Genomic DNA, 22,077 nt, shown 5'->3' with positions numbered 1-22,077 from the left:
CGACAGACAGAGTGTTCATGTTGTTGATCTTTCTTTCCCAATTTCGAAAGAAAGCATTGTAAAGGCTACATGTCTCCCAGTGGATGGGGACCGCTGGTTCAAAAACCGAACCCTGACAGGTGTAGATATCCCTTTCTTTTTAAAGGAGGAGCACCAAAACAAAGATTGGCATCAAAGAGTGCAGAGGTCCTGGCTTAAGACAAATTGGCATGAAATTCTAACTGTAATCTAAAGATACTTCACCTGTGATCGGTATGTATCACTTTAAGTTCCTCGCTCATATCTCTAGTCAGGTACGCATGAATATGCCATATTACCTGTTAATGAGTCTAAACAAAATGTCAGCTAGGATTCGGGCTAAACCAAACACATCCCCTCGCTGTGTTTTCCATAAGGGTCTGATTAAACTAATAATTGTCTATCATTTGAAGAAAATTGGCCGAACATGGGAACACTTCCTGTCTTGGGGGGCTTTCATCAAATTAGTGGGTTCTAAACCTAAAACCAGTAAATGTAGGAGACTACCAAAGAGTTTTGTTCAAACTGATGAACCCTAGAACAAGGAACCTCATCTATTCAGACCAGGAGCAAAAAGAAAACCTTGCAAACAGAAACCCCTTTTCCAGTCCCTAAGCTAAAGAGGGTTTACACAAGGAAAGGTAAACAGGTTGTGGAGGAAAAAGCCATGTCTCCTCCTCTAGAGCAATCTCCAGAGCTCCCAAATGATCCTACTACTAATGATCCTGTAGGTGAACATGTTGAAACTGTTGGGAGTGAACCTAGAAAAACAGGGAAGGGTCAGCCTGAAACAGAGGAAAAAAAGATGCAAACAAAGTCACCCTGGTTGGAATGTAAGGGGTCAGAAAACCTCAGACCAGACCTATAAACAAACTCAGGCTTAAGTTCAAGCTAAAGCAGAACCTTGCCCTGGCAAACCAAGTAATTGATGTAGATGACATACCATTGAGGGACCTAATGATAAACAAGGAGGAAGCTTCTAGCTCCAAGAAGCACAAGTCATAAGAGAAGAGAACATGGCCCCAAGGCCAAAAAGACCAAGAAAGTAAAGCCTGCATACACCAACAATGTAGATCTTATTCTGGAGGAGGCCAAAAAACTCAGATAAGATTTTTGTCGCAATATTGACTGTTAATCTGTCAGCGTTCCTTTTGAAAGCAGTTTGACAGAGCACTGACAGTTAATTTGGCAGCAATTCGTGGTTTTTATCCTGATAAATGTGTACCAATTAATCTATCAGTGACTTGAAAAAATATGTTTTTGAGGTAGCGATAAGACGCATTGATCATGAAAAGCTTATGCAAGATGGATTCGCGTACCAAACCCCTGTTTCGGCGAATCAAGTTCGAATTTCACAACAAGGTTACTATTTTAATGTGATGACAAAATAAAGGATTTCAAAAGATTATTGCAAGATATCAGCAGGTGGTTTTGTCCTTAGCTTCAACAAGATTTTCAACTTCCAGATACAGCATCTTATCATCCCACTTCATGGTTAAACAAACAATGCATCAAAGAAATTTCTGTACAATGTATTTGATCCTAATTTAGGGATTTACGTAGATATTTAAGATTTTTTGTAATTAAATTTTCCTAAAAACGTTGTTACATTTTTGTAAATATTCTATATAGCAGATCATGAAAGAGGACCAAGGGTTGGTTTTTTGGCACAAAAAGACTTTATAAAATTTCCAAGGCAGAAGTTTTAGACTCACATATTTGATATTCCTTTGCTATGTTTTTTTTTCTGAATAAGGCTAATTCTATTATAGTACAAAAAGGTCAAAAATTACATCAGAGTTACAACAAGGCCATGGCCTTGTAAATCCTGCCCAGAAATTGACAGTTTGCCCAGATTTACACCTTCCAAAATTGAACACAGTCAAAATTTGGATTACTATCTTCTGTTGTGTCTTCTCCTAAGACTCGAAACAGTGACTCTAAACAGTACGTAACAGGGACATGCTGAGATAGACAAACATGGCGATGATGAGCACCGCTTAAACATGGACTGACTGACATATAGACCCATACTGCCGACACATAGACATACAGACCCATACTGCCGAACTGATACATAAACACAGGATTCAAAGACAGAGTGATGCTCCTGCGGCCTAGGCTGCCGAGAGCGAACTGCTTGACTTGATCATTCATCGTCCGTGGTGTAGGGCGCTTCCTCAACTCGGCACCCAAATTGCAGAGAGTCGTCAGAATCGGAGAGAGGGACCACCGCGCTGGAAGGGAGACCCTGAACAGGCTCACTTGGACCCGCAAGAGCTGTTGGAGTAGCTAAGGGGGAGCTTTCCCTAACAGGGAGTTGCAGGTCAATTATAGGCACTGTCCCTTGAACTTGAGGTGGGTTTTCCAGAGTTGCATCTGCCTGATCTCTGAAAATATCACAATGCTCAACAGTTACAGAGACAATAAAAGTAGAATTGGCGAGTGTGCAGGGTATCCGATACCTGACCGTAGGATGCGCCTCATGTCCACAATCAATTATGCGTTCGCTCCCCAGCCCTCTGCCTCGTCCGGCTCTGTTACCATGGAGGTGCTGCTGCTCAGACGTAACTTCGACGGAGGAGGAAGGAGAAATGGGGGCAGGCCTCTGAGTGGTAGCCCGTCCGCGAGAGCCTCCGCGTCTACTGCACATTCTCAGTCTCTCACCCCGCATTGCTGGATAAAGAAGAACCCGCTTGCAGAAACCCGGAGAGGAGGGATTAATTAGGACGGGGGCCGCCGAATTTGGCTCACAACGCCTGGGAATTGCTCTCAAGCTTGTGACAGTCCCTGAATTGGCCACAGAGCATGAATGCCCTTGCTCATTCCCCCGCTCCACCGAGTAATGCGCCAGTGTTGCAGCGGAATGCCAGACGATTGCAGAAGAATGCGCAAGTGTAGCAGGAGCTCCCGGTTTATTAATCGCCATCGCACAGTTAGCCAGGAGACAAATTATGGAAGAAAAGACCAGCATTAATGCCCTCGTTGATATTCCAGCATGCGAACCTCTCTTCCATCCCGCGAGGTACTGCGTGTCACACATGGGCTGACCCCTGCCCATGTGACTCCCCATCTGTCCGCCGCTCACCTTAAGCACCCGCATCCGGGAATATTCCTTTGCTATGTTTCTCAGTCAGTGTTCTTTGTGATGTATGCCTTCTTTGAAAATCTCATGATTGTTATCTCTTCACATTTGAAACACAATTTGTAAAACAGTGGAATTCATATTTGATGCTCTATTGTTTTGAGTTTCAAATGCCTGATCTTATCCTCTAAAGTTACACATATTTCATTTATTTTCTTTGTGTAATGGGTTGTTTATTCCTTTTGCTTACCATCTGAATATCCCGAAGTCTAAATAAACATTGTATATGCCTTTGATCCTTGTCTACCTTACCCCTATTTCTTGGAAATTTCCATAAGATCAATCCCATGACTCCATGCCCAATGGTTAAAGTTACCATTTTTCCAACCAAGCCCACCATTTTTAAAAATTAAATCTGGCCACTAAACTTATTAGTGACCTGCGACTGTAGTATCCTTGAGTAGCAGAATCATAGAGAGATCCCTCTCTAGATTGAAGGGTCGGGTTCCAATCCTAAAGTGGTTTAAAGGTTTCCTTAGTTTTCTCCCCAGAACGAAAGCAATTTGTGAGTGATAACAGGGCTAAGGTGTACTCAAGCTTTAGCCACTCTAGGTACCATCACGTTTTTAAGCTCTACACCAACCCAAGATCTAGGTGCATATCCAAGGTCGAAGCTCCATGACCAACGCCACCCTCCCTACTTCGAGATCTAGACATCAACAAATAGGCCAACCAGATGCATCTTGTTGCCACAAAATGCTTTATCTCTCCTAATGAGATATATAAATCCACCAATCCAAGCATGCGTCAAATGTTCAACCTTTTTATAGAAAGATATTGCACAATCACAACCCCAATCAGTCATAAACCTTCAAATATATATACAATTAAACACAAACCTTCATGGTCCTCAATCATTCTAATGTTATTTATATTATCATCAAGTTATCCAAATACAACTTGTCGGAAACTTTCTTCTTTCATTTCTTTAGCAACACCAAACACAGACTCAGTTACTCAATCAATCTTTTGTTTGTAACTTCATGAATCACGAACATCCATCTGTAGTACTTTCATTCATTCTTCGGTTTCATCCTTTCTTCAAGGTATTCACTATGGCTGTCATAATATGTCCTCCCACTTAACTAGGGAGACATATCGTTTCTTCTATCCATGTTCCCTCTCAACTCAACAGCTTCCTCGTTTTATAGTATTGGAGAGACTTTCAACCTTTCAAGGCTTCACTCCTTTCTCAGGGCATCAAGGTCATCTTGATCATCATCATTCTTATAGCTTCCTTCATCATGCTCATTATTATTATCATCTTCAATTATGAACATCTTCAACATCTTGAAGATTACATACCTGCAAAACCTTAATAGTAAGTACAACCAAATACATGTGAAAAATTGGATACCAAAATTCCTACTGCAACAACTGATTACGTTGCTCCTATTTGTTAATTATTGAACCAAATTATTTTTTGTTTCCTACAGTAAACACTGAAAAGAATACATTGTAGCCTTCACCATTTAAATAAAATACGGAAACAAGAAACTGAACAACAGCTCTGAGGATTTTATTATTATGCAGTAGTAATTTCTGAATACAATCTCTGGATGCCTTCCCTACAATCTAGTTACAAAGAATATCACTGGCAAGGAGATAAGTGAGGTTACCTCACTCTATCACTGGAAATCCTGGCTGATCCAGCCACTAAATGAACTGCCTTTGTGATGCCTCTCCGCAGTCACTGCGTCAGCCCAACGTCACACCCTCTGGGGATGGCGTCACCCCTTCAGCTAATCGATTTGTTGCCCAGGAACTTCGATTTGCACCTCCCAGTCTCACACCCCGGCTTCCGGCTTCAACAATTGATTACTTTAGCAATTTTTTCAGATTCCCTCTTGGCTTTTGCGCTACCTCTACGTGCATCTGTGTCAGCCTCTCTAGGTTTGTGTTGCCTCTGCTGGATCTCTCTCTCTCTTCTCTGTTGAGTATTCTCCGACCAGGAAAGATTTCCCTTCGGATATTATCCCTGCCCCTCATTGCAAAATATCACTTTCGAAATCTCTCCGGCAACTGCTCTGCTCCAAAAAATTGAACTTCTAATCTCCCCTCTATGTGTTCTCTAAGTGCCCCTCAAGCCTTTTCTTATATCTTTCTGTTGAACAACCAACGGCCCAAATTAACTTCTAATCAATGGCTTAAGATCATTTTGGCTTGATCCTCGTCTTCTTCTAGAAGTTTCACCCACAGTTAGATTAATACCCTTAATTATTTTAATTTCCTAAGTTTAGACTTAGGGTCCCATTAAAAATAATTAATTATTTTAATAAAACCATCTCCGGGTGGAATTTCCCAAAAAGATTTTTGGGTATTGGAAAATGCATGTGTCTAAGCCTCCCTGCAAATTTTGAGACTTAGAGCACATCCGATGCTACCAAAAATCGACACTCCCTCTTAGCGAGGAATGTGCTCTAGCAATGTGTTGATTTTGGGTAGCATTGGATGTGCTCTAGCTCCGAAATTTTGTGGAGGGGCTAGAAGCCTAGAACATATGAGATCTCCAAAAACTAGAAATCGTTTGGAGAAATTCCACCAGGATGAGGAGTTATTAAAATAATTAATATTTTTAATGAGTTCCTAAGTTTAAACTTAGGAAAATAAAAATATTAATGTGTATTAAAAAGAATATGGGTGAGAAGGTTCTAAGTGATGAGGATCAAGCCTGTTTTAATCTTAGCCATTGATTAAAGATCAGATCACGACCGTTGATTCATCAACAGGAAAAGTATAAGAGGAGGCTTGAGGGTCAGTTGGAGATACACCCAATTGATCAAAGAGTTCTATTTTTCTAGGGCGAGGATTGCTGAGAAAATCGAGCTAGTGATCTAAGTTGCAGTGAGGGGCAGTTCGGCAAAGGGACTTCAGCCCAAGGTTGAAGAATACATAGCAGAGAGGTAGAGCAGCACCAAGAGAGATAGCGCAGCTCTAGAGAGGGTGATGCAGAGGCCAGAGAGGCTCATGCAGGTGACGCAGAAGCTGGAGGCAATGTTTTAAAAAATGGCCAGTGTGAACCGATAACCGGTCAAACCGACCGATTAGCAAGCCCACCAGGTCAAACCGGCTTAAAAACCCGGTTTACCTCCTCATTTCGCCTTTTTTTTGCCCTAACCGGTTGGTTTAAGACGAAACCGGCCGGTTTATTGCCAGGGCAAATATAACCCTCACAAAAAGCATTTTTGTGAGTTTTGACGCTGTTTTGAGAGAAATTTGGGGTTGTTGTCCTCCAAAAATAGTCCCTCCAAGAAAAACATGCCTACCCTCTCATTTTCCTGACACATCTCAACCCTAACAATGTTGGCAATTAATGGTAATGTTAAATTCTTAAAGTAAAAGTGACATTTCCTTTAATTTTCATTTTCATCCTTTTACTTAAATTTTTAACATTACCATAAAATGACTCGAGATGTTTGAAAATGGTTTCGACCTCATTGGATTTCATATGGAGAAACTAGAATTTTAGATTTCACTCAAAATTCAGCAGACTTAATGGTTTTCAGGATTTCATGGTTTGGGGGTTTGAAAAGTTTCCATTTGATTCTATCACGTGTGAGGTTATGAGATTGGCATTTGATCAAGAGCATGAAGCCCTTTAAGAACCTTGATCATGGTGGCATTGATTGTTGAAATTTGTTGATGTTGGTGGTACTAATTGTTGAACTCCTCTACCATGGCCTTAACAAGAATGCACCCTTCACTCAAAGGAAAACAACTGGTTAGACATGCTAATCTTTTTCTACCACATTATAAGGTTGAGGAGATGAACCCTTCACTCAAACCAAAATCATTGGTTAGGCATGTTAAACCTTTTCAATTTCCATCTTGTTATAAGGTTGAGCAATCCAAGGACCCACGAAGAAGAAGTTGTTCATGAATGGACAAGTCCCTAGCTAAGAGGGAGTTATAACAAGTTCCCAATTACAAAGGAACTTGGACAAGTACCTTGTCAGAGGATACTTGGGCATGTCTTCCTCAATTGAGAGGAAGAGATAGACACAACATTCTTGTCTTCACTTGGGAAGAGAGAATGGGAGGATTGGGTAATCATCTCGTATCCAATACTCTTTGAGGATGTCTAAGGCATCCAAGACAAGAGTAGGCAAGAGGACCGATATTCTTTGAGGACTGGGAACCCAAGATAAGAATAGTCCTAAAAGGTCATACTCAGTGAACACCCGAGTGGGTATGTACCTTGAGAGACAATGACTAAGGTGTTTATAAGTCACTGGTCTCGCCCACATTGTGCTCTGATCAATTGAGAGATAGAGTTGTCAATCAAGGCCTTGTTGTGGAAACAATGTTGGTTACTATGATGCTATAACAGATGGATTGCCAATCCGGTTTCTCTTATGTGAATTCCTCAGATTGAAAATGTCCACACACCTTCTAATAATGTAAGAATACCTCCCTAGTTAAGAGGGAGTGTTGAAGAAAGTGTAACTAGCTTCAGTCTTCATATGGACTAAGTAATTATTACTCTACGTATTGAAGAGACAAAGACAAAATATATTTTGTAATGCTTACCTCATGGGTTTCATGAGCAAGAAGTTTTATAGGTCAAAGACTTCCTCTTGATGTCTTTAGGGATTTGTCATATTGTCATAAATATAGTTTAGAGTCATGAAGTATTGTTACACTTGAAGAAAAAGGAAAATTTATTTGTACGCTCCAAAACCTTGTCAAGAAGCTCCATAAAGTCGGCTCGAAGTATGATCAAACTACCTCTTGATGAAGTCGGCTCGAAGTATGATCAAACTACCTCTTGATGAAGTCGGCTCGAAGTATGAGCAAACTACCTCTGGATGAAGTTGGCCTACCCATAAAAAGATCGGCCTACAAGAGCGAAACAGTCCCTATATAAAGGTGGAATTGCGTCCTCATTTGGATATCGGATTCGATGAAGCTCTGAGATCAATTGTGAAAAAAAAGGTCAATGTTCCAGTACATTGGTAAAAGGAAACTCAGCGAAGAACTAAAGGCAATATAACGCAGTGATTAAAGTGCTATGTTTTGGGTCTATACCTATCTCACATCTCTTTGATAGGCCAAGGTTCATTTCAAGAAAAAGATAGTCACGAAGTCTGCCATCAGTGCTGGAAAGAATTGCGAAGAGGAGAGACCATACCACAATAAATAAGGACTGCAAAGAACGAAAAGAGGAGGCAACATAAGTCTTTGTCCTGATCTAGAAGAAACCAAAATATATACAGCGAAAAGGGATAATTTGAATTGCGAAGAGGAGAGACCATACCACAAGAAGTAAGGACTGCGGAGAACGAAAAGAAGAGGCAACATATGTCTTTGTTCTGATCTAGAAGAAACTGAAATATATATACAGCGAGAAGGAAAAGTTTTTCACAGTTAAGAAAAGAACTTGACATGGTGTATCAAACGTGCACAAAAGAGATCGAAAAGGGAGTCTTCAGAAGACTGACTTTAACTCTAAGGAAGACTGGAAAGAAGCCTACCATCAAAGGCTACTAGACTTGGGACCGAGTTTCCCTAGTTCTGGTGCAAAGCAGTGCAGAAAGGAAGATCAACATAAGGTAACTAAAAGGAGAAAGTGACAAGGTCTTGGAAGCATGATAAAGTCAAGGGTCTAGTGTTTGGAATTTGTCAATCAAGGCTCCAATAAGAGAAATTTAAAGAAGGGATTTCCTCGCTAGGAGAGAGAGGTTTTGCCCTGGCAAAGAGCCAACACCTTGTGTTCTTATCTTTTGTGTTATGGAAACAATTAGATGAAGTAAGAGAACATACAATAATAATAATAATACGAAGAAGATTGTGTTAACAAGAAAAATAAAGTACTTCACAAATTGTTATCATGCTAAGAAGAATCTCATTAACTACATTAGCCCTAGATTCTTCTACAATTGAGATGTTTGCTTTTATGGTTTGGGTGTCAATATGGAGATCTTGTGATTTGACTTTCTCTTATCATGCATGTAACAAATTCTTGATTTACCTCAGGAACTGATGATGTTGAATTGGTTACAGAATCTCCACTTGGAATTTTTCCTCGTCTGAACTACAATATCTAAATATGTTTTTACTTCGAATGGTTTATCATCTTCCTGAGTTGCAATATTGACTGGATCGGTATTCATTCTTTTTTCTTCAACTTGGACTGTTATGTCTGAATATTTTGATGCTTCTTTTGCGATAAGCTCTTCAAATTTGTTCTTCAATGATTTCTTATCATTTTTAAGTTTCTTAATTTGAGTGAGTAGACTTTGATTATGATTTTTGAGACATAAGAGTTCTTCAATTTCTAATTCATCAACCTTATTCTCAGTGTTTTGACATTCAAGCTTTTCATTTTTTAAATCTCTGATTTGTTCTATTAATCTCTGATAAATGGTTTTTAAGCGTAGATTTTCTTCTTCCTTTTCTGATAGATTCTCATTGAATTTCTTCTCAAGACATTCCTTTTCTTCTTCTAATTTTTTCTTTGCATCTTTGGACTTCTTCACCTTTGCAAGTAATTTTTTACTATGGTCCCTTAGACGCAAAATTTCCTCATCCTTTTCTTTTGACACATTGTATAACATATCTTCGAGGTTTTTATATTTCATTTTTGATACGTCAATTTTTTGTTCAAGTTTCTTGAGTTCTTCCTCTAATCTTTTCATTCGCATTAGCTCATTACTTTGACGTTCTTTTGTACTAAATAATTTCCCACATGTTGGACAACATATTTCGCAATTTGTATGAATCCACCAATATCAAATTTCCTTTTTACAAAATGGACATTTAATCCAAAATGTTGACTTAGTTATGGAGCTCATATTTCCTTTAAAATACCTGTATAACTTATCCTCTTACAACTTTGATTAGGACTTTTGAATTGAATATGTAATTTTTTTTACTTTAAAAATAATCCCCTTTTGTATATTTAGCTCAGTATATATATAAATGAAGTTGAAACCTTTATTTATCCCTTGGAAATCTTTTTAAATAATTCTTTATATATATATATATATATATATATATATATGACTCTTTTATAACTAATTCCTTAATATATTCGTTTTGTAAAATAATCAAATGAGAATATTTGCTTTTAAAACCTTTTTTGTTTTTTTAGTTGATACGCCTTTTAACTTATCATAAGTTAATTCCTTATATTATTTTCCTGGTATTGACTTTGAGATGTGACGTGATTCTTCACTGTCATCACTATTCCTTGAAAATGGTTGTTTGAGAATTTAATATGAATTTTCTAATAGTCAAATGAATCGGTGGTCTGAATAGTTAAATAAATACAGGAATTGTCCCTTATTCATTGAAGAAGATCGCCAACATGTTGTTCCAAGAAGGTATGACTCAATAAATCGATGACTGGTTGTTGTGGCTGCTAGGCGACCGAGGTTGAATCGATATGGCAATGGCACAATGTGGTTGGAAGCCTGGAACGATACGGCAGCGTACAATTTAGCAAGGTCGAGGCAGCAGCAGAGATCGTCACGTAGTCTTTTGGCGACAGAGTTAAGGCCGGTCATCTAGTTGTCCTTGGGGTTGCAGTTGACGACGGTTGTTGTGTTTGCGTTTTCTTTTTTTAATAATAATGTTTTTAATACAACTTTCTTTTTATTTCTTTTTTCCTTATAAAGGTTTTTTAATATATATATATATATAGATTTTTTTATTACTTGTTTTTCCTTTTTTTAATTTTTTTCTTTAATTTTTTCTTCTTTATTTAATTTAAACAGCCAAATGCCTAATTACAGAATGGCGAACCTCCCAAAATTCGTGTTGCGAATTGCTTGAATCACGAAAGCAACAAAGTTAATGAAGGCTTGATGGCCAAAGGCGGATCAGACTGGCTTTCTGCAGCGGTTGAGCGGCCAAAGGATCGAACAGCTCTAATACCAAATGTTATGAACAAAGTTCATAAACGTAGTAGAATAATCAAAAGATCTGAAGTATATAAATATCCATGATAGGACAAATAAATTTAAATAGAAATGTACAGAAAATATGAGATGATGTTTGTTACAAATGAGGGCCCTATATATATATCTAGGCAGGGACCCCTTCACGAATGGTCATGTCCTTAAAGACATGTCTCTTCGATACTAATTATTAGTTAATTAACCATTATTCATGATTATTATTATTTACATCATTTATATTATATATATGTGTGTATGTGTGTGTGTATGTGTGTGTGTGTATGTGTGTGTGTGTGTGTGTATGTGTGTGTGTATGTGTATGTGTGTGTGTGTGTGTGTGTGTGTGTGTGTGTGTGTATTCATAACAACTTCTTTGTTGGTTTGAGGTAAGCATAAACTCTCCATGTTGGGCCATACCCTAGAGGTTCCTCAACAAGGGTTTTGATTTTATTTCATTCTATAATCTAATGATCGAAGGCTTTCCCCTTGGAGGAATCCTTTCTAGAAGGGCATGGTCTCATGACTTGTCTTGATTAAACAAAGAGGTAATTTAACATTCTAGGATTACGTCTTTGTGCACTAATCCACAAGAATCAAATAACCAACTTAAGAGGGGCATTCATATTGACCCCAATTGCCCTAGTGGAGATAAGGCACTTAAGCCCTAATCCAACATCCAACCATTTTTTTTACAAAATTCAAGTTTTTGTCTTTTATTTATTACATTATTGAAAAAAATCCATAAAAATAGAAAAATCTAACTATCAAAAATAGAAAGTAAACCATTGAAAACCTTTATTTATTGTCTAGAAGAAAGTTCACGAATTACATTTTTGACCTAGACAACTTTATTGAGATTTATGACATATTAATTATCTAGAGGCCCAAGGAAAAATTGTTGAAAAGTGTAACTAGGTTCGGTCTTCATTATGACATGTGTAATTATGATTTTATGTAATTGATGAAAAGAAGCAAAACAAAATTATTGTAATGCTTGTCTCGTGGGTTTCATGAGCAAGAAAATTTATTTTAGTGATGGCTCCCATTGTGAGCCTTTAGGATTTGTCATCTAGTCATAAAAGTCAATTTGAGTCTATATCATGTATGAAGGAACCTTCTTGGGCATATTAAAACTTTTGTACGAGTCATTAAATGTATAGGAAGGCCCTCGAAGACCAAGCAAAGTCTCCTCCTCAAGTCGGCTTCAAGAAAGATAATTATATCTCCATCAAATGACGCAACGGCCTAGCTTGCAATCATGTTGACTTATTTAAGGAGGAAACAACTATAATAGGGTTGCTCGGCATCACTTCTGAGACGGAATTTTGGTGATGATTTCAATGAAGGCCTGAAACAGTTAGAAGTGCAAAAGAGAAAAAGGAAAAGCCTCCCAACCAGGAAAGTAACAAAAGGTAAGAGCGAAGTTCTTAAGGGTATTTTGGAACTGTTTTTAAGGGCAGAAAACCTCTATACAAGAAGTATGTTGCAGCAGTGAAGGAGAAGTTTGTTGCAGCAATGGAAGCCGAGAAGTGCAGTCCTCCTAAGGCGCTGAAGTGGAAGAAGGGCTAGTCAAGAAGGTTCGAATTAAGGACAAAGTTTGTGGACCTAATCCAAGAAGGTCGAAGGTCTAAAGCAGGAGGTTGACTATCGTTGACTAAGGATCTTGTGTCTTGGTCTTGGAGTGGCAAATAGGTCAAGGGTCTTGGTCTTGGTATTCGTCAATTGGAATCACTATAAGAAGAAGAATTTGTTCAAGTTTTCCTCTCTAGTGGGAGAGGTTTTCGCCTTGGCTAATAGCCTATATTTTGTCTCTTGTCTCTTTATGGTTTATGCATTGGTAGTTGTTTGATGAAGAAGAAAACTAATAACCTAAGTAAAATAAGATCCTAATCTAAAGAAGTAAAAAGCATTTACAAGTAGTTACTAACAGAAGAGAAATCACTTAATTTCTATGCCCTAGATTTCTCAACAAAAACGGCTCTCTTGTCTTATGCTTTCAAACTTTATCTAACATCATTTTCAAGGTTTGAAGGTGTCTTCACAATTCTAAAAATTTGTTACAACAATATCTTCTCAAGGATTGGTAAGGCTCTTTGCCTAGGGTTTTGTGAGAGAGGTTGTTTCTAGCTTGTAATATCCCAAATGAAGAAAATTTGGAACAAGCACTTCACATAAAAAAATTCATTCACAAACAGAAGATTGCCATGTAAAAATAAACAAATATTGCAATCTCACAACACAATGGACAAGAAAACTCTCAACTTTATTATATTAGATAGGTTGGGGTTTCCAGGCACATACAACCCATATAGCTAAGATAAATTGGCCTCAGACAGATCTACAATAATGCCACAATCGGCCTCCAAAACAAACTGAGAATCAATAAAGAGCAACCTGTGAACCCTGAATGGATCCACCAAGGCAAGAGACGGGTGCTCGCCCACTCTCACTGAATCACCCGAGGGTTTCCGTCCTAGGGCTACTGCTAAAGTAGAGAACCAAGTTCTCATAACCTCTACAAAAGAAACAATATAAAGTCCAAGATGTCTCCAAATGATCTCCTCCTCCACTTTTATAGATCTGATGAATAGATCTCCAAGCCTCTAGAAGCATCTTATTTTATTATTTTATTATTATTCTAGAAGCTCCTCTATTGACTTTATCTTAAATGACCTTTAAATTTATTTTATTTCACTTAAGTTACTTTTGGCACTTTTTCTCCAATTAATTATTTTTCCTTAATTAAATGACTAAAGTCATTTTTAACCAAGGAAAATCACAAATCGCCCACCATACTCTTCAGCCACTGGAAGTCTCTTCTCAACATCCCATCCTGTAGATCTTCTCGTTCCGATTTCAACAAGCTACTACACTGAGGTGTTCCATCAATTAATCTCCCCGGAATGCCACCTAGAGCATAATTAATTTAGTTATGCCCAATAATAACGTTGATTTTTTGAAAGTTGTCGGAATGTGACGAAACAAAAGGCAAACTGTGCAGATGATGGAGTATGCCAAGCGAATGCCATCAAATCCCATAAAAACTCCTCAAAACTCCATCGGGACCCCTAATGACATAAACCTGCACCACTGACCTGGCCATCCCCTGCCCTGGAAATCCACCCTGGTTGTACTATGAAGAAGAATAAAAATGGGGACATGACATAGCCCTTGAAAGCCCTAATTTCATTTCCAAAGTATTTTAAGTGCATAATCAATATTAGGAATTGTTTTAAGCTGCTTTAAGTGTTGCAAAAGGTTTTATCTTGATTAGGGTGTTATTCCAATTTTGAACCTTGGGGAATTGAACCACCTTTTTCATGCAAGTTTGGATCAGATCATTTTAGCTTACCATTTACTTGCATTTTTATCAGACCTGGCGTGTGTTTCCACTCATATTTCAGTGCCCAAGCTCAAGCACCCAAGGATCCATCATCCTAGTGTGTTTCCATGCTTTCGGGTTGCTTCAAAGACACTCCAAATCTGTTACTTCTGCATTTTCCGGTTATCTTGCAGATCTGGAAGTGCAGGACAGCAATAAGTTTGTCCAAATCAGGTTACAAATCAGGTGGAAATCAAGGGAAAATCATCTCACTCGATGTATGTACCCTTACCTCACTCTTGAACACCAAAGGTAACCATCTATTGTGTATTATGAGAGAGCTTTGCATGCTTTTTTGTATTTTCTGCACTTATTAGTCATATATCAAACCTAGCATTTTGTTTCAATTAAATCCTAACCTTCATCATACTTGGTATTTCTAGGCACTGGTCTTTTAGGCTTGTTGGTGAAGTGTGTGTAGATTGAGATAGTCCCCGTGGCATTGTAGGAATTGGCCTAAAGTGAAAGGAGATTGTGCACTGAGGTGACAGTGGGTGCATCTCCAGTGTGCTTACCACTTAGCGCCTTGACCAAACCTTGTTGAGGCTGCTTATCCAGGTGGTAACATGGCTCCTTCAAATAGATGTTGTTCCTGCTTGGTTGAATTTCCCTTAAAGACAGGTTAATGATGGTCAGCTTATCAGATACTTGGGAGTGCCCTTTGGAATTAATGTTTCCATCACTGACATGTGGGAGATTCCTCCAAAAGTTGTCATGTAAACTGCAAAGTTGCCTTTTCCAGGATCCATAGCTTGCTGGTAAGATTATGGTGGCTAAAAATATTCTTGAGGCAAATCATGTGTATTATATTTCTTCTTGGCTCCCTTCCAGCACCCAAATGCACATTATAAAAACTGTTAAGGATATCTCTGGTTCAAGTTTGGTGGTGAAAGGGGGCTTCCAATAGTTCTGCACAGAGTCTGCACAATGTCCAAACAGGATGGGGCCTTAGATTTGATTGACATCCAACTACAGGGTGCTATCTTGTCTGCAAAATTGGTTGTCTGTAGTCTCTTTCGTAACGCATGGATGAAGATTCTTAGAATTAGATGTATTTACAGTAAACACATAGCTGGTTGCAGGACCCATTTCAACTCTGTGACAAGTTAGCCACTCAAGCAGATTTTAAGATTTCAGATTCTCCCATTCTCAAGAGAACTAGGGAGCATGGAAGAAGGTAGACCCTTGTCTTTCATGGCAAGCTTTGAAAAACATAAGGGGATAATGATATACATAACCAAACCGTTTGGTCTTTGAAGGGCCCAAAACTTTTCTCTTTCTCATAAAGAGAGGCTCAGTCCCATTGACCTACTTTTGTGGTCATTCATTGGACCTTAATAAAATTATCTATCTAATCTTATCTAGACTCTTTCTGTGGGTTGATGTATTCTGAATTCAGGGCCCAATTTACAGCAAGTCACTCTCAATAGGAAAGATCCCAAGTTATGTTATGTTCAAGCTCAATCTATCTTAAGGACATTTTTGCTTTAGTTAGTAGTGAGCTATTTTCTACAGTCTACCTTTACTGTTAATCTAGAAACTTGAAGCATTTTTCAAAAATAAAATAAAATAAAACGCAGTCTAATCTTTACATGAGAAATGATGACCTTTAGATAGAGAAGAAAAACCACTACATGCAATGATCGTCTTTGTAATCGACTATTCTTCTGTAGAATAATATTGATTACTGAGTGGCAGTAAAATCCCTAGTTGTCTAACTACATAACAGTTATGCACTAGAGAAGAAACGAGACATTAAAGTACTAAGAATCATGTAAACACTTTATATTTACAACGTATGATAAGCAACACAGACAACAACATCAGCAAGTACAAAAAAATGCAAGTTTTATATCTGAAGTTCTCATCATAACTGCCCAGTGCATGTTAGAAAAAAAAAGTAATTCAGATAAAAATAATAGAAATGACATGGAATAAATAGGGGCAAGTTTCAAGACTTTTGAACACTTTTCATTCCATGGGATAAGCAAAAGTGATGAAAAAAGAATGAAGCTAGAACAACAGACTCAAGAAACTGTGAATCATATAACAACCACACGAGTAATTGCCTTCTTAGTAACTATATACACGAATAGCACCAAATTTGGCCATGTAAGTAATGCTAACAGAGACCTTGCCAGTCTAGAATGAGAAGAAGAATATAAAATTTTAAGACATGTAAAGCAAAAAAATAAATAACTACTGCGAAGCCATGGCCACTGTCAATTTCTCGTACTTGTATCATTCAAATTTCACAAGAGTATTTTGACAAATATTTCCCAGGGTCAATGAAAAATGGAGCCTTTAATGAAGAACTTACCCCAAAGAAGAATCCAACAATCCATGCTGTAAGTAAACAACCTTCTTTGAATCACGTCTGAAACAACAACAAACCAAAGGACATATGGGGAAGTGTAAGCGTGGAACTGCCAAATCTTTTCTGTTTCTAAAAACTAGTTGACTTTGACTTTCAATAACCCATAAGCATCAATTGTGATTCAATATAAAAAGAGGTGAACCAAAGTACCCCTAATCATTTGTAGATAAAAACGTTTGACTATAAATATGAATTTCAATATGTTGCCTGATAAAATGTGTCACATATTGTAATGACTTTGATTGATATAATTAAAAGTTGAAATTGAAGTCATATAATACATAAATTATTAACTAGACTCCCATGACCATGTCCTTTCATCGTGACTGATTTCTTGAGCACTACATAAGGAAATCACATTGTTCAGTTGCCTCATAATTTAACACACACACACATATTTTGTACGACTAAGGATATTTCAGACTTCATGTCATTTACCTGTGATGGTTTTATGTAACCCTCAGGTCTATTACATATACAAAACAATGACAAGCTCTTAAATGCATCGATCTGATAGAAAGAATATATAAAACTTGTACAAAATACATGTATTCAAACCACTTTAGAAATATTGAATAATTGGAAACTTTAAAAACAGGGCGCATCAGGGGTGCCATGTATGTATCTTGTGTCAGACATGGACACTAGGATGTGTCCAACACATGTCCAGCACATGTCCTAAAACATGACGGTTTCCAAACATGTGTCCGACACATGTTCTAGACATGTCCTATCTATTCGACTCTAAACAGAATTTTTCATTGCTATTTTTTCACTTTCAGCTGGATGGAAAGAGCTCTTATGATCTTCGAAATATGAAGCAATTACAAGTGTTCTGTAAATGTTCTATTTTCTTCAAAAATGGACCTTTATGTCTATATTTCATTTTTGTATTTTAATTTGTATTTTTTTTCTTTTGACTCGGGAAACTTAACCGGTTTCATACTCGCGGTTACAAGGTTGATTCTGACCCCTACCACCATAACACGTAGGTGCCTACATATGCCCCTTCCACAAATATGGGTCAGTCGTGGGATTTGAACCTCGAATCACTTGGAACATAACGAACCTCAAATCACTTGGAACATAACACTTCATTTTCATGGGCTTGCCAATTGAGTTGTCCCCCAAGGACTATAATTTGTAAATATATAGAAATTTTTTGAATATATATATATATATATGCATGTGTGTGTGTGTATCATGTCCTCCGTGTCAAGTTTCCGAGATTGACATGCCCCGTGTCAAACACTCATATTTCCATGTCCTCATTGTTGAAGCATATAGTAGCTTCGGAAGGTCTTCTGCATAGGCTTGATGTCTTAACATGTGGAAAATGATTTATTGCCTCTCTAGGTGTTTGCTTGGTGGAGTAAGTGATTTATGTCGTCTTTTCTAAGTCTAAGTTAGGAAAAGTACAATAATTAGAGTCAATTAATTATTGTGAACTATTAAGTCATTTTCTAAGGATAAATAATTTAATTATTTGAGTGACTTAGAAATTATCTCAATTGTTGTTCTCCTAGATCTTCTATAAGGGAGATTAGGGTTAGGGATTTGGGCTTGATGAAGATTATAAATGAAAGCCTAAGGGAGAGGTGAAGACACAGACACACGAGAGGAGACAAAACAAAAGAAAGCAATTTTCACCAGTGCGAGTGGCTCAGTAGACTGAAGCACAGAGGAGGAAGATTACAGGAGGATTTGAAGGCATATCCAAGACTTTGAATTGCTGGAGATTGCAAAGTTGAGTTGTTGAAGAGAGAGGGAGGTCAATTTGATAGGAGAAGCTTATTTGCCAGGGCCAAAATTCCTAACGCCCAGTGGTAGCTCGAAGGGAAGGCACAAGGTCGATTTGTTTGCATATTGTTGGGGAGAAATTCTCTAGGCCAAGTTCCTTCAAAGGCCAAATTCATCCAGTGGTAGCCAAGTTACAAGTTCTAGTAAATGTATTTTTCCTTGTTGTTCTTTGTGGGTCGAAAAACCTAATTTTCCAGATTAATGAATGACGGAGAATTGTTGTGGGTATTTATCCATTGCAACATTTGATTTTCTAGTCTCGAAAAACCTAATTTTCCAGATTAATGAATGACGGAGAATTGTTGTGGGTATTTATCCATTGCAACATTTGATTTATCTCTCCTAATTTTTATTTTTCGCTCATATATTTCTAGAGGTTAAAATACCAGTGATTTTATTTTTTGGTAACTCAAGAGTTTTTTTGGTTAATTAAATAAATTGTTAGGAATAAATAATTTCCATAAGAAAACAAATACGAGCTAGTATTAGGAGATTTAACATGGTATCAGAGCTTTCTAGATAACACTGAGAGAGAGAGAGAGAGATCGCTAGGGTTTGCAACAACAAGTTTCTTCTTTTTATGCCATCAAAATTATTTTAAATTTTGTAGTTGGGCTTTTGTGGCCAGGTCGATTTGTGAAGCTAGCACCACTGAGTAGTTGGCGATATGAAGACAAGTTGGATGGGGCCACTAACTTCAGTCCCTAGAAGGAGCGGATTATAGTGATTCTAAAATTGAATGGCCTGTGGGATTTTGTGAATACAGACATTCAGGTTCCTTCATATCCGAACCTAACATTCGAGCATGATCTTAAGGATATGAAAGCAAGGTGTGATTTTTGATGGTGTGAGGGATCATATAATTCCTCACATATCAAGGAAGGACACTACATATCAAATGTGGGTAGCCCTGAACAATCTTTACCAAAGCACAAACGAAAACAGGAAGATGGTGTTGCAGGAACATAAAATGTTATGAACATCCTTCTTGCAACAACAAAGAATCTGACCTCTATTCAAAGGGAAAACAACCCCGTTCTGAGAATGGTCTGCTCCTAATGTCTATGGGTGAGACAGCCCTCAGAAGGCCTCTCGGCCCTTCAAACTATGCCTCCAACATGTTGTTGTAGCAGCCTTTCCCTGCAGCCCATAACAGAGTACCAACACACATTAAAACAAGCACAAAACAGTCCCAAATTACCTCAAACATTTGCAGCTAGGCTCCTCCAAAGGATCTGCTGTAACGAACAAAGTTCGTATACCTGCAATAATCTTCAAAATACTTCAAAGACAAAACATCCATTGTAGGACAAGTAATGTATATTGTTATATAAAAGAATTGATGTGAGATGATTATAATGATGGTGAGGGATTGGTTATATACCCTAGGCAGGTAGCTCTTCACCAATGGTTATGTCCTTAGGGACATACCTCTTCATTGATTAGTTACTAGCTAATTAATCATTATTTATTATTATTATTGTTTACATTATTTTTATTATTTTCTATAAATTATATACATAACACTGCCTTACTCTTCAAAAAGATTCGTCCTCAAAGCTTACTGATGAAAGGGCTTGCTCTCTTTTCCCGTTTCGAATATATTCTCGTCTTACAACTTTCATCTTCGTTTATATAAGACGATATGATCCTCTACGTGATAAACAAAATTGTTGGACTAGGAATGGATCTGACCATCCTAGATTAATCTTTTGTGGAATCTTTCGGTCACTGGAAATTTGTAATGAATTGTTATCATAGGACTGGATTCTGCAAACTTCAGTATTCCTTGGAACATAAATTTGTTGTTTTTGTTCTAAATGGTTCAAATATATAGATTGACTTAGTTGCTCTTATGGTTCGGATGTCGATAAGGAGCTCTTCTAATTAGACTTTCCCTTATCATGTGTGTGGCAGTTCCCTGAATTACTTCAAGTACTGTTGTTGTTGAGTTGACTATTGAATCATCACTTGGAATTTCCATTGTTTGAATTATAACCTCTGAATATGTGTTTAACTTCTATTGGTTTGTCATCATCTTGTGTTGTAGAATTTACTGGATCAATATTCATTCTTTTTTTCTTCAACTTGGACTATTGTATCTGAAGATTTTAATGTTTCTTTTGCAATAAGTTCTTCAAATTTGTTTTGAAATGATTTCTTATCATTTTTAAGTTTTTAATTTGATTAAGTAGATTTTGATTATGATTTCTGAGACATAAGAGTTCTCCAATTTCTGCTTCCTCACTCTTATTTTCAATGTTTTGATGTTTAAGCTTCTCATCTTTTAGATCTCTCATTTGTTCTAATAACCTTTGATTAAGGTTTTTTAAGTGCAAATTTGTTTCTTCTCTCTCTGATAAATTCTTGTTGAATTTTTTCTCGAGCCATTATTTTTCTTCTAATTTTTTCTTTGTAATTTTGGACCTCTTGACCTTCTCAAATAATTTTTTACTATGATCTCTTAGACGTCAAATTTCTTTGTTACCTTTCGTTGATTCTTCGTAAAATCGATCTTTGAGATCTTTATACTTCTTTTCCAATGCTTCATTTTTTCACTGAAGATAAAGGCCAACCATGAGATAACTAGTCTATGGTCAAGCGCAGATAAAAGTAGGTGAACGAGGAAAAAAAGGGAGTTTTGCAAGTTGTTCTTCTAATCTTTTCATTTGCATCTACTCTTCACCTAGACATTCTTTTGTATTAAATAATTTCCCACATATTGGACAACATAATTCACAACTTTTATGAATCCACCGATACCCAATTTCCATTTTACAAAACAAGCATGAAGTGCAAAATATTGGCTTGTTTATGAAACTCATCTTTTCTTCCTTCATTTTTGGATTATAATTCATTATAATTTTTTTAGTAATCGGTTCTTTTCTTGTATTTGTCAACAATACTTTGATGTTAACAATAAGCGCCCTTTTTATTATTATATAACCTTTCCCTTTATTCTTTGTAATTTAGGATATAAATATAAATATTATTATTATTAATATTATAAAATCATCTTTTTTATGGTTTCATGTCAACTATTTAATTTCTTTTTTCACAAGAGAGCTTTAATTCCTTTGTAAAGATAACCCAAAAGTTCAACTTTGAAGATTTGGTTTAATAATTAATGAATGTTAATTATCAAAAGTCGCAATGTTTTGACCTTTCGTTGTTGCTCTTCTTCAAGTTTGATATCGATAGATATTAATCGCATATATTACACAGATTGATAATCTACGGTCTATTTGCAGTGGTTTAGTATGGTGGAGGTTGGAACAGGACTGGCAGTTGACGAGCAACAATGTACGAGCAACAAATGAAACAATGACAGACGAAAAATATGGCAATAAGGAGATTTACAACAGTGGTTGCATGGAGAAGGATGCAGAATCTAGTTGGCTTGTTGTGATGGCTACACCTGGCAAGGGAAGCGGTGAAGGACGCGGCTAAGTGT

General features: G+C 37.2%; 1 protein-coding gene across 1 annotated transcript in view; it reads right to left on the bottom strand.

Annotated features, from left to right (window-relative positions):
• LOC149225007 (uncharacterized) overlaps positions 1–22,077 on the bottom strand; it is a 241,761-nt gene that overhangs the window by 77,980 nt on the left and 141,704 nt on the right. The window contains exon 6 of the mRNA XM_089386405.1: positions 16,767–16,823. Coding sequence (XP_089242531.1) covers positions 16,767–16,823 — 57 coding nt within the window. The remainder of the gene's footprint in view (positions 1–16,766; positions 16,824–22,077) is intronic.

Source organism: Pinus tabuliformis, chromosome Q (genome assembly GCF_031772625.1).
Source record: "Pinus tabuliformis cultivar Carrire ecotype Pingquan chromosome Q, CPIR1, whole genome shotgun sequence".
Classification (NCBI taxonomy): Eukaryota; Viridiplantae; Streptophyta; class Pinopsida; order Pinales; family Pinaceae; genus Pinus; species Pinus tabuliformis.
The sequence above is the reverse complement of the archived record's forward strand: the minus strand, read 5'-3'. Positions and strand labels throughout refer to the sequence as shown.